The following is a 13,731-nucleotide window of genomic DNA, read 5'->3' on the forward strand; positions in this document are numbered from 1 at the left end:
ATAAATAAAAAACCACAGCCAAAAATACAGATAATTGTATTTGTAATTGTGCTTGAGACTTGACCTCAGCTTAATGTAAAACATATAGATGTAGATATATAAGCATTAAGCGAGAGGAAAGAAATGTATTTTTTAGATTTCTAAAATGAATGATCTTACCTAAGAAATTTTAATTATTTGATATAGACATTTTTTAACAGTTTTGGGGTAGTTGGAAATGAGAGATCTTCAGATCTTTTAAACATTCAATCTACAATAGGACCTGGGTACCTCCGAGACCGCCTGCTGTTACCCTATGCCTCCCACCGACCCGTACACTCTCATAGAGAGGGTCTCCTCAGGGTGCCGTCCGCCAAACAGTGTCGGCTGGCAGCCCCCAGGGGTAGGGCCTTCTCTGTGGGAGCATCGACGCTCTGGAATGAATTGATCTTCGGACCTTCCGTCGTGAGCTAAAAACATACTTATTTATTCAAGCGGGACTGGCATAATAGTTTGTTTTTAAATTGGGGTTTTATTAATATTCTTAAATATTTTAAATTTAATTTTAATTATTAGCCGTTTTTGTAATTTTGATATGTTTTAATTTGTTTTAATTGTACATATTTTGTATTTTATCTCCAGCTGTACACCGCCCTGAGTCCTTCGGGAGAAGGGCGGTATAAAAATTCAATAAATAATAATAAAATAATAATAATAATAATAATACAATGGTCTATGCAGATGCCAAATGTGCTTTTTAAAATGTTTAAGATATTTGTACAAAATATTTGAAAGCTATGCGGGAGTGTTCACAATTGCTTCAACTGTTTCCATTATGTGTGTGTTGTGTGTTGGGGAGGCAGGCTTCACTTCATTTCACTTTGCTGAAATGACTGCAGAGACACATGCACAAACAGAATCCTGAAAGCCTGCTTCTTCAGATACTTGTAAACAACAAATTGAAACAACAAAAAGTCTTCATTCTGCGGTAAAAAAATAGAGTATAAACCTTAGAAGAGACTTCACATAATGAAGATACATAGCCAAGAACAGCACCTGAAACAGGAGCAGCCTAGAAAAAACAATTAAGGCTCCTTTATTAATTCAAAAATTGGTGCTTCTTAAATGTTCCTGTATTAGAAGGAAATTGTATATTTACTAAAAGTGAACTTTTCATCATTATTCTTTTATGATTCTTTGTGTGATAAATTTCACACATTATCCTTTCTATAACATGCCATTTCTTATTGTTCTTAATTCATTTAAACTGGTTGTAAAAATATTTCTTCATCTAAAAGGCACTTCAGTTAAGGTTAACCCTTTGTTGCCCCCAAACTTTGCTTCTAATTGAACAGTTTAAGTGGACAGATTCTTAATACAATGATGGACTGTATTGTGACACTATGTCCATTTCTATCAATCATTTCTTCTTACATTTCTTTGAAGATTCTGTTGAGGTTGTCAGGAGAAACTAATTTAATTGTACAATTAACATTGTTGTACCTTCCATTTTATAGGAGGTGATGGGAACAGCTATCTTAATTTTCTTGATACAAATATAAGTTCCATCTTCCTGGGCCTCCAACAGAAAAAAATAATATGAATAAATACACTTACTCCTTAAAAAGGATAAAATATTTATATTTCCAGTTATATGCTGCTGTTTTATTTTACTTATATATATTTCTTATTCCTTTTCTAATTCAAAAAATAATAATTTATTCTAACATACAAAGTTTATTTTTTTAAAACCTTATTTCATCCACTTATTATATCTTTTGTCTTTTTAAAAATAAACCACAGTAAAAATTTTGTGCCTTTGATTTTGAGAAAACATGTTTTAGACATTTTATTTAAAAGTTTGTATAGTAGTCTGAATTATTTGGAGTTGGTGGAGTTCTAAAGCATATAAATAAATAAGATATATATCAATACATTTTAAGGATTTCTTTAAAAGCTGTAAAATTCATACTAATGTAGGGCTACCAAACTGACTAGCAAAATTTTGACGACAACTATATGATAACATTTCTTCCTGGAGTCATGTAGATTTTTGTAAACCTCAATAATAGAAATAGTTATCAAGCACCAAAGGTCTACAGTGCGCATCTGATGTTACAAGCAGTAGGTTATGCAGGTAGAATGTATTTTGGATTTTCTTGGATAGATTGGAACAGAATTTGCTTTAGTGAAACAAGATTTACACTATTGCGGGGAAATCAAATACATCACAGTGCTTAATATTTGTAGCATGTGGACAAGATAATTAAATGTGTGCATTAAATAATATTTAATATGTAGTAATAATAATAAAAAATAAGTATGTCTATCAGGGAAAGTCAATACTTTTTATTGATTTTAGTAGTTTATATTTACATTAATCAAAATATAACTTAAAAACTTTTCCTTGTACAGAAATAATTTTGTTTTATTCACTAGTACAATTGGATTCTGATAGTTCAGTTGCTGTAGTATGAACAATTATAGTCTTGAAGCACGACAAAGAAACCTATAAATCTCAAGAAGAATTCTAAATCTTTACATGCTAAGATGCTACATTTTCATACAGGTCCCAATAATTCTTAATAATTTTGCCAATATGAAAACTATCATAATGATGTTTTGTAGAATCATAACAATCTTTCAAAGGCTTTTAGATCAATATGCTTATTATGAAATATAGCACAAGCTTAAGTGCTTTGTGTGGAGGGGGCATTGACAAAAGGCAGATTTTACTTGATTTGTTTTCAGCATTAATTTCAGAGCTTCAAAATGTATTTAATTCCATTTGCAACTTACATTTTCAAATAGCATATCTGGTCTTGGTGGCTGGAAGATTAAAAGATTGTTAAAAGCTTAAAGTTATCTCAGAATAAAAATACATGTTTAAAAACTTTGTTTAAAGTTATACTTTTTCTTTAAAAATATACTATGGCAGCAAGTAAAAATATCAGCAGAGTAGAAGTAGAAGTAGAAGTAGAAGAATGTATAATAATGATGTCATCATTAATTGTTATGCATGCCAAATTAAAATTTTGAAATGTGAAACCTTTTAAAAAAAGAATTTTGTTGCATCACTAACTGGTATTTACTAGTACTTATTGAACCAACTTTTCAAGGGACTGGATGTAGAAATGCAGCTGGAGTGTGAGAAGCTGGTACATTTCTTTTTTCGATCTTGTGGAAATTAATTGAAGGTACATCTGTTGCTCTGCTTTTTCTACACTTGGTATAATTTAATTCAAAACCAACCAATCAAGTCTGTTTTAACAGACAGAGGACTATAACTGAACACAGATTAAATTCATGCCTCTTTGTTTTTGTCTTCTTTTCACAGTTAATCTACTAGATTCAAAAGCAATTCAAGGAGAGCTGGGCTGGATTTCCTATCCAACTCATGGGGTGAGTTCATTAAACTGTAAAATGGGAAACAGTTCTGTGCTATTTAACTTTTTCTTCATTTGTGGAAAAAGGCAAAACACAAGTATGATTTAGTGTGGCATTACTGTTCTTTATTCTTTTAAAATGGAGTTTATATTTTGGGACAGACTTTTTGGGATACATCCCTGAATATTTTCTGTATCATCTATTACCAAAACAGCAGCCACATCTCTTTCAGTAGTATTAAAGTGATTATAAATATTTATGCTAAGAATTGCTAAGAATAATTTTTTTTACTTAGTCAGCCTTTTCTAACCTACCCATATTTTTCGGAGTATAAAACGCACCGAAATATAAGATGCACCTTAGTTTTTGGGGAGGTTTCCTTGGCTGTGAGCTCTGTGCCTTGCTTTTTTTTGCTTTTTTTTTCTGCCTCTGAAACTCCATTTCAGAAAAAAAACTTTTTTCTGCCTCTGAAAGCCTCCTAAACAGAGCTTCAGGGAAAAAAAGCCTCTGAATAGGCTTTTGGGAGCTTTTTGGGAGCTTCTTTTCTGAAGCTCTGCTTGGGGCTTTTTTTCTGAAGCTCCATTTGGAACTTTTTTTCTAAGCTCCATTTTGGTGTTTTTTTCTAAGCTCCATTTGGGCCTTTTTTTTCTGAAGCTTCATTTCTGATGCTTTTTTGAGCTTGAGAAGCTGGATGGGGCTACATTCAGAGTATAAGACGCACCCAGATTTTCGCCCTCTTTTTTGGGGGGAAAAGAGTGCGTCTTATACTCCGAAAAATATGGTTTATTCCTCCAGAGTTTTTTGGGGGGATTAACTTCCATGATCCATATTAGGATTCCTTATTAGGAAATTAGGATTGATTGTACTGAAGATTTATTTGATACTGATTATGGTTTGGTTTGGATTGGATTGAATGATTGAAGATAGTTGAGTCTTTCCTGAACATTTTCAGTGTTAAAGTATAAGGTATAAACAAGTATCATGTGAATAATAATTCCGCAAAACTGTTGATTTTAAAATAAATTGACCAAACAAACAAACAAACCAACAAACCCAACTACAGCTCCATACCAATGAAGATATTTTCTTATTTTCCCCCTTGCATTAGAAAATACTTTTAACCATAATGTGAAAATATTTGCTAAACCTGAACTGAAATAGAATTTGTAAAACATGTTACCAATTCAAAATAATGTGAACCAAACATTGGCTGTTGTATTTTCATTAACTGCATGTAAACAGTTATAAGCATAAAGAACAATGAGAAACATGCATTGTAATCTCACTTTCACTAGACCCAGTTAAAAAGCTCAGTGTGATTTGAAAGCTCCCATTATATTATAATTAGACAATACTACTCATGCCTTGTTTTGATTATCATTTCACAGATACCTCCTCACCAGAGAAACAGAATGATTACAGGCAGGCAAAAGTAGTGGGAGTGGGAGCAACTTCTGATTTCCTGCTGGCTTCCTTTTGAGTTTTCTTGTGGGAAACTGGCAGGGAGCCTGAGGAATCTTCCTTCCTTCCTTCCTTCCTTCCTTCCTTCCTTCCTTCCTTCCTTCCTTCCTCCCTCCCTCCCTCCCTCCCTCCCTTCCTTCCCACTGGCAGACTGCTTTTCATTGGGGGAAGGAGTAATGGATTGTGGAATGGTTTGGGAAACTGTTATGGAACTTTGAAGATGATGATCACATGACTACTTTAGCAGCCCAACAGCACAGCAGCAGCCTGGCAGAACTGGAGCAGCTACAGCTTTCCCAATTTTCATTTCTCAGGAGTTATGGGTTCCAGATTTTGGATCATTCTACAAATTAACCTATTTTAATTTAGAATTTAAAATTTAGAATTTTAGTAGTATATTATATGCATATGTATATACATTCATTCAACTATGATATTTTCTTAGTTCATTCAACTAAGCCATACAGTATATGTTTCTATTTTCCATTTCATACTTCCCAGGAATTGTTGGGTTTATTACAGTATAAGTAGACAGGATTAGGGTCAAGCATATTCTTTGTTTTCCATGTGTATAATTACTGAAGTTTGAAGAAGGTCACTGGTTCTGCTAAAGTTAAAATAGGTGTATATAATAATATCAACTGAGAAACTATGTTTTGATACTTCTGTACTGCTTAAGGTTCCGAGTCTTGACAGATGTACATAATGACAGATGATAGAAATTTTATGAAAATGCTGATTATTACATGGAGCTGGAGCGTATATATAATGTCTAATTTTTAATGTAAAATTGGAATTGTAAAATTTAATTTAATTCTTTAGCTCTGTCTATGATGAAATGGCTTTTTCTCTTATTTCAGCTTTGAGTGCTGAAAATCAAAAACTGGAGAATAGTGGCAAAGTGGCCGCTGAAGCATTATGAGTCTAAATTCAAACAACTTCAGCTGTAGCTAAAGCAGAATTGAGCTAAAGCAGCAGACTTGATAATTGGGCTGCCTCTTGACTCTTTAATACAATTTAAAAATGACTGAATAAATTATTTTCTGGGCGATTTAGTGGACAGAGTTAACTAGTTAAGTGCTCAAAGGTATGTAACATTTTTAAAAAAACAATATTTTGGTTTTTCAGTACAAAACGAGACATTACTTTTTAAAAATGTATATAGCTATTTACTTTAATGCTCTGTTGGTAGTTTTAGCGGAATTGAATTGTGATACTAATTAGAAAAAGAAAAAAGGGGCAAAAAAGAAAAACATTTTGCTTTATAGCGGCTAATTCTGGGTTACTTGAACAAAAGGTTATTTGGTTTTGAAAACTTCCTGTTTTATACTTTACAAATATGGGATGCTTTCATTATTATGCCATTTTATTTAAATGATGTTGAATTTATGCCAGGGGTGTCAAACTCATGGTCTGCTGGCCGGATGTGTCACATGCTGGCCACGCCCACCCATTTTAGTGAAGGGGGGAAAGTTCTGATATGTCACATGACACTGTAACGCCACAACTTTGACACCCCTGCTTTAGCATAAAAAATTAACATAGGAAAAAATCTGAAATTATATTGCCTTCTAATATGTAGATAAGCATATCTTCTCTTAAGAGAAATGTTCAATATATATCACTGTGTAATGAAATAAGGATTTAGACCAATCTTGTCTATATGAACAGAATGTAATACATTGAATACAGGAAATGTAGATTAAGTAAAATAATGGTATATCAGGAAAAACATACATAGAATTTCATGGTGTGAGTTATTATGATATTTTAAGGCTCAACGGTTGAATGTTTCTTGTTTTTCTAGACTTGTATTCTTAAGTATCTAAAAGAAGTTGTGCAAAATAATTGAAAAGAGAAAATACAATATTTTTATAATCCTTTCTAGTATATATTAATTAAAATTCCAAGGAACCTACAACTTTCTGGAATCTAGCTACAATATGAATCTAAACTTCATTAGAAAAACATTATAATAAGGTTGTCACATCATATTGAAGCGTTACTAATAGTGCACAGGTAATTTACAAGCTCAAGTTAATAGAGCTGTGCTTGAAGCAGAAATAAAGCTTATGGCATGAGATCAGCCAAATTTCAAAACACAACAGTATAATCCCATTATATCCCAACGGCTCTTGTATGCCAATGTGAGAATTTTCCCCCCTCATCTCTCTTTTCTTTAGACAGATATCCAATGATATCAAGAATTGATACATGAGGTGCTAATTTCATTAGGAATTAGGAAAAAGCATAGTTTTTGTTTAGTTGCTTGGGAATATTTCACATGTTTTTCATTATAGTGTTCTGACTGTCAGTTATAGAAAATTTTGGGATGTTTATTTCAGAACAGACTCTCCTTTATATGTACTAATTTGTGCTCTACTTGATAAGTCTGTATTGACAGTGTTTTAATCCTGGATTCAGTAATATTATTCTGCAATAATGTGATAGTTTAATTTCTCCCCTTCCCTCTTGGGGGAAAAAGAAGAAAAACAAAGCTATCCTATACATTTATAACACTTGCACTTGTGATACTGTGATGATTTGGAATAAAAAAAGGAAGAAAGAAAGCAGAGAACTATTAAAAATGGCAAAAATTGCAGTAGAAGCATGCATTTCTACATGATTCAGAGTCCACAGAGATAATATCCTAAACCACCACCTGCATTTATGCCATTTTCACTCTGTCAATCAATCAAATCTATGAAAGGGTCTGAGAAATGAAAGCCTCTTAGTCTTTGCTGAACATATTATTGATATGCTGATCAAGCATAGCAGAACTGATTATTAACTGCAATTCACATAAATTACAGCACTACAGATGTGGAATGGGGGAAATCCAAGTCTTGTCAGTCAATAAAACGAATCTGAGTACATTTGCAGAAGGAGAAGGAAGAGTCATAACCATATTTTATGTATTCAAGTAAGAAACTGTCCTGTTCAGTTTAGTGTTAAAAGATTTCTGATAGCTAAGACTTTCTACACTTAGACTGTATACTAACATCTTTCAAAACAGTTAATATTCATTTTCAGTGAAAGCATTACTATACTCTATTATATATATAGTCCATATTACATAAGAGTACAGCCTATATTTTAGGCCTGTCACCTATGCATGTGTGTGTTCAGTCAAAATTGGCTCCTAGCACTGGGGGAGAATGACTGGCCGAGGGTCACCCATTTGACTTTGAGCCTAAGCAGGATTAGAATTCATAGTCTCCCAGTTTTTAGCCTTATGCCTTAACCACTGCACCAATATGGATCTCATGCTCTACATACATATGTAAAGATTGGACACCTTATTTTTTTATTCTAAATTCAATTGAAGAACTCCCGCAGATGAGTTTTGAATTTACCTTCTCCACTAACAATGTAAGTGTAGGAAAAGCACGTCTAAAATTCTCTGTTGTGTTATTTAATAATTGGGAAAAGTCTTTCAAAATATTTTCAATATAATTAAAATACTAGAATGCAAAAGTATAATGGGTGCAAATGTATAACAGACCAATTTATTTTACATTAAGATTTATTTATTTATTTATTTATTTATTTGATTTTTATACCGCCCTTCTCCCGAAGGACTCAGGGCGGTTTACAGCCAACATAAAAACAAATTTATAAATAGAATTAAAAACATTTAAAAAATCTTATTCAATTTGGCTAATCCCATTTAAAACTATAATAAAGAAATGATAAAAAGCCCCAATTAAAAACCGTAGTGTATTAGGCCAGCCCTGCATGGTAAAACAGAAAGGTCTTGAGTTCACGGTGGAAGGTCCGGAGGTCGGGGAGTAATCGTAACCCCAGAGGAAGCTCATTCCAGAGGGTAGGTGCTCGCACAGAGAAGGCATAGAGAAGTTTTACAAAAAGAGGCAAATTTACATTCAGGAAAAATAGATGACATCTAATGCAAGAGAAAAAGAAAACGATCTGGTTAGTGTAATGTGCCATCTATGTTTATCCCCTTATTTGATAATATAAATAGGGCTTCAGATCAACCATTTATTTTCTAGAACCATTAATGCCAGATTTGGATTTGCTAACTAGAACTGAAAATGGTTCATCTAAATATTTAATTTTTGACAATGAAATGTCAGATATTCCTACAAAACTATAAGGAAGGCATTGCTGTTAAATCAGTATACCTAATGTATTAAATTTGTTTAAAGATTTGGTAATATAACTATTATAAATATTAAACTTATCTAAATAATATTTCTATATTTATTTATTTAATTTTTTTAAAAATTAAACTTACATGCCCACCCTATTCACTAAATATGATCTTGGTTGGAGTATAACTAACAATTAAAACAATGTCAAAAATATTAAAACTCTTTAAAAATAAATAAAAACAAGATTGTGGGATAATGTCCGTCTAAATACAATGCAACTATCATGCAGGCTTCTCATGGTATCTGAAGATTGCTTGAAGAGCCAAATTTTCGGGTCTTCCAACAGGCTATCAGGGATGGAGTGAACTTCACATCAGGGGGAATGATATTCTAGAAGGCACATGGTCTGGGTCCCATCAGATATAACTCTTTAGACCTGCGACATATCCTGGATATGATTTATATATATCTTGCTTTTTTGCCTTCTTCTATACTCTTGCCTATCCCAGTTTCAATATTCAATGTTTTTAAAATTCTTTGACAAAAATCCATATTTTGTGCTAATCATGGTACAGTGTGCTATGGTGTGGGATAGGATACAGCCAGTTTGGTGCAGTGGTTAAAGCTTTGGGTTAGAAACCAAGAGACTATGAGTTGTAGCCCCATCTTTGATACAAAGCCACCTGGGTGACTTTGGGTGAATCCTTAGCTTTAAGAAAGCTTTCAGAATCTTGCCAAGAAGACTGCAGGATCACCTAGGCAGTCACCAGAAGTCAGCACTGATTCAAAAGAAATATATTAAATTAAGCATTTACAGTTAGTCCCAAAGGTGCTTTTTCAAAAGGCAACTGAACTTTGTTTTTATAATATAATATAATATAACAACAGAGTTGGAAGGGACCTTGGAGACCTTCTAGTCCAACCCCCTGCCCAGGCAGGAAACCCTACACCATCTCAGTCAGATGGTTATCCAACATTTTCTTAAAAATTTCCAGTGTTGGAGCATTCACAACTTCTGCAGGCAAGTCGTTCCACTTATTAATTGTTCTAACTGTCAGGAAATTTCTCCTTAGTTCTAAGTTGCTTCTTTCCTTGATCAGTTTCCACCCATTGCTTCTTATTCTACCCTCAGGTGCTTTGGAAAACAGCCCGACTCCCTCTTCTTTGTGGTAACCCCTGAGATATTGGAACACTGCTGTCATGTCTCCCCTAGTCCTTCTTTTTATGAACCGTTCTTCATATGTTTTAGCCTCCAGTCCCCTAATCATCTTTATTGCTCTTCTCTGCACTCTTTCTAGAGTCTCAACATCTTTTTTACATCGTGGCGACCAAAACTGGATGCAATATTCCAAGTGTGGCCTTACCAAGGCATTATAAAGTGGCACTAACACTTCACGTGATCTTGATTCTATCCCTCTGTTTATGCAGCCCAGAACTGTGTTGGCTTTTTTCACAGCTGCTGCACACTGCTGGCTCATATCTAAAAGGTTATCCACTAGGACTCCAAGATCCCTCTCACAGGTACTACTATTGAGCAAGGTACCACTTATACAGTACCTGTGCATTTTGTTTTTTTTTGTCTAAATGTAGAACTTTACTTTTTTCACTGTTGAATTTCATTTTGTTAGATAGCGCCCAATGTTCAAGTCTGTCAAGATCTTTCTGTAACTTGAGCCTATCTTCTGGAGTGTTGGCTATTCCTGCCAGCTTGGTGTCATCTGCAAATTTGATGAGTTCCCCATCTATCCCCTCGTCCAAGTCAGATGGACTTGATCTTCACGAATTGAAGAGTACTGGGCCTAATACAGAGCCTTGGGGGGTACTCCACTGCATACTTCCCTCCATGTGGATGTAGTTCCATTGAGGACTTCACGTTGAGTGCGGTTGGTCAGCCAGTTACGAATCCATCTGGTGGTGGTGCTGTCTAACCCACATTTTTTACTTTATCTAGTAGTAGGTTATGGTCTACTTTATCAAATGCTTTACTGAAGTCCAAGTAAATTATATCGACAACATTCCTCTGGTCCAATTTTGTCATTTTGTCAAAGAAAAAGAATGCAATAAGATTAGTCTGGCATGATCTGTTTTTGACAAACCCATGTTGGCTTTTGGTTATTACTTTGTTTGCTTCTAGGTGTTCGGTGATTTGTTGCTTGATTATCTTTTCCAGAATCTTCCCCGGTATTGAGGTCTGGCTGATAGGTCTGTAGTTTCCTGGATCTGTTTTTTTTTCCTTTTTTGAAGATGGGAACTACATCAACTCTTTTCCAGTCCTTTTCCTTGAAGACATTTTGCTTCTCATCCAAGAAGCTTCTCAGAACTGAGCTTCTTGGATAACAAGAGAAACGTCTTCAAGGGAAAACAAAAAAAAATCCAGTTGCCTTTGAAAAAGCACATTTGGGATAATGATGACCTGGATGATTATGAATCTCCATAGACAGAATATTTTTTTTGTGTGTGTATTTATTTGGTAGTTTATAATGCTCATGAGGCTATTACACTAAGTATTGCAGTTTATTATGCATTATGCAGAATAATCAAAATGCAAAAGCAAACAATTAACTTTGAAGTAAATAACAAGTAACACATCATATTTATAGTTATCAGTTCGACGGTGAAGCAAATAAGCTTTAATAGCTGTGAAATCATTTATTGAAGATAATACTATATTCATAATACTAGGTGCCAACAAAGGATGCACAGTAATAAAATACACTTTTCAGCCAGCCTAAATTATGTAATAAAATCAAATGTACTAAAAAAAATGCAGAAAACACTGCTAGACATAATTTGCATTTATATTTAATTATGGTTCAGAAAAGATAATTATTCTGTGATGAAATAAATTAATATGTTTAAGACTTGGCAACTGAAAAGCAGCATTGATTCTATAAGATATTAACAATAATTATCATATGAAACCTTGAAAATAAACGTATAATTCTACTGTCAGTGTAATATAGCTGAAGTTTCAAACAAGTGAGTACAGTTTCCTGAAAAATTACTTTTCAATGCCTTTTTGAATTCCCCAAGCATGAGTTTTAATTCTTAATATTAGCTCGTGAGGTAACTGGAAATCGATAAAACTGATAATTACTAACTGCAATATATTAGACAAATATATTAGACAAATATAATTTCTATTACCTGATTTTTTCAAAATCAGAGGATTTTATTAATAAGGGTAGTCAGACAAATTAAGTCTAATCCAGTTTATATTAGTCCTAATCCAAGAAAGCATTTATTTAGATTTTTTCATGTACATTACATTCAACACAGAGTCTAAGTTATTGAAGGGAACAATAAATGGTGAATCAGAAAAGTAACAAGGTCTGGAAATTCTAAATCTAGGATTCAAAGCATGCTGAAGAACTGTAGAGATAGAGAAAGTGCTTCTCCATAAATAGTTAACCTTTGCATTTAGAGGATGAAATGAATGTCTTCTCTGTAGAGTCCCACACTTCACCCAGCTGAGGAACAGTTTAATTATTTACTACATGCAAAATTAATCCTCCAAGATTTACACACATACCCCACATATATACATACATGTTTTCTGAGGATATCTATTTAATACATACAATGAGATTGATGTATTTGTTCTTTATGAATTTTAAATTGATAATAACTAAAATCAGCAAAATAGAAAAAACAGTTTGTTTCAGTCAAAACTCTTTTTTACTCTACTAATTCTTGCCTGCTTTTTATATTTTCAAAAGTTTCCTCTTCACTTTATGGCAACCATCTCAGTTTTTTTTTTTTTACAGTTTGTTGTTTAAAATAATTAAAGCCACCATCAGCTTAAGAAAAGAGTTAAGAGCCTAGCAACTATGCTGCCACTGCACATTTGAGTAGAAGGGGGTTAGTAGTGAAAGACTTTCTTATTTAATTACATATATAATCAATCATTCTGCTGTTTGCAGAATAACTTGTTGCAGATTGGGTATCATTTTTCTGTGGTTTCCAGAAATGTACATTTCAGCTCCCATTCTGAGGCCTAAATAAAGATTTTATTTAGAAGTTATACTGCGTATGTTCCAGCTTCCCATTTTCCCTTTTAACTTCAATGGTTAGAAACAGTATCATTTCCCTTGTGGGCAGGCATTTTATTTCTGTCAGACTCTCAGCATAAATGCAGACCATTTGTGGAAAGTTATCAGAGATGAGATCATGGTGGAGATTCCCTTCCCCCACCTTCAAACTCTCCAAAGAAAAGCCTTCCCGTCATTTCTGAATTTCCCACTGTTCTCTTCTTCAGAATTGATTAGCATAAGATAACCATGGAATAAAATGCTGATGCTCACTTGGAAATAATGGTTGCATTATGTCTTAAATGCAGAGTTCCCCCACTTCATTACATCATATTTATGAGCCTGGAGACCTTGGAGAAAATTAAGTTTTGTAACTCACACAAGCAACAAATACTTTAGCTGTACATTGCCACCTAAACCCCTCATAAAGGTTCCACTTCTATGACTTTAATTTTTAAAGTAAATATAATTATTAAAATACTTTTCAAATAAATGCTGAGATATTAATATGAAATATGCTTTGTTCTGTAACGAGTATGCTGAACAGAAGCTTTTATTGTACACATCATAAGGTTTGTAAAAGACTGTGATTCTTTTGAGGAAGTGTCATTGGAATTAGGATTGGAGGGTATATTTCAGGGGTGAAATCTAAAAATTTTCCCTTCCAGTTCTGTGAGTGTGGCTTAATTGGTGGGTGTGGCTTGGTGGTCAGGTGACTGGGCATGGTCAATAATAATAAATAATAAAAATAATAAAGT

The 13,731-nt window shown here is 33.5% G+C and overlaps 1 protein-coding gene across 3 annotated transcripts in view; it reads left to right on the forward strand.

Moving 5' to 3' along the window:
- Positions 1-13,731, forward strand: part of EPHA3 (EPH receptor A3) — a 251,911-nt gene that overhangs the window by 20,646 nt on the left and 217,534 nt on the right. For all 3 annotated transcript variants that reach the window (XM_058185594.1, XM_058185593.1, XM_058185591.1), the window contains exon 2: positions 3,317-3,381. In XM_058185594.1, the coding sequence (XP_058041577.1) occupies positions 3,317-3,381 (65 nt within the window). The remainder of the gene's footprint in view (positions 1-3,316; positions 3,382-13,731) is intronic.

Source organism: Ahaetulla prasina, chromosome 5 (assembly GCF_028640845.1).
Source record: "Ahaetulla prasina isolate Xishuangbanna chromosome 5, ASM2864084v1, whole genome shotgun sequence".
Taxonomy (NCBI): Eukaryota; Metazoa; Chordata; class Lepidosauria; order Squamata; family Colubridae; genus Ahaetulla; species Ahaetulla prasina.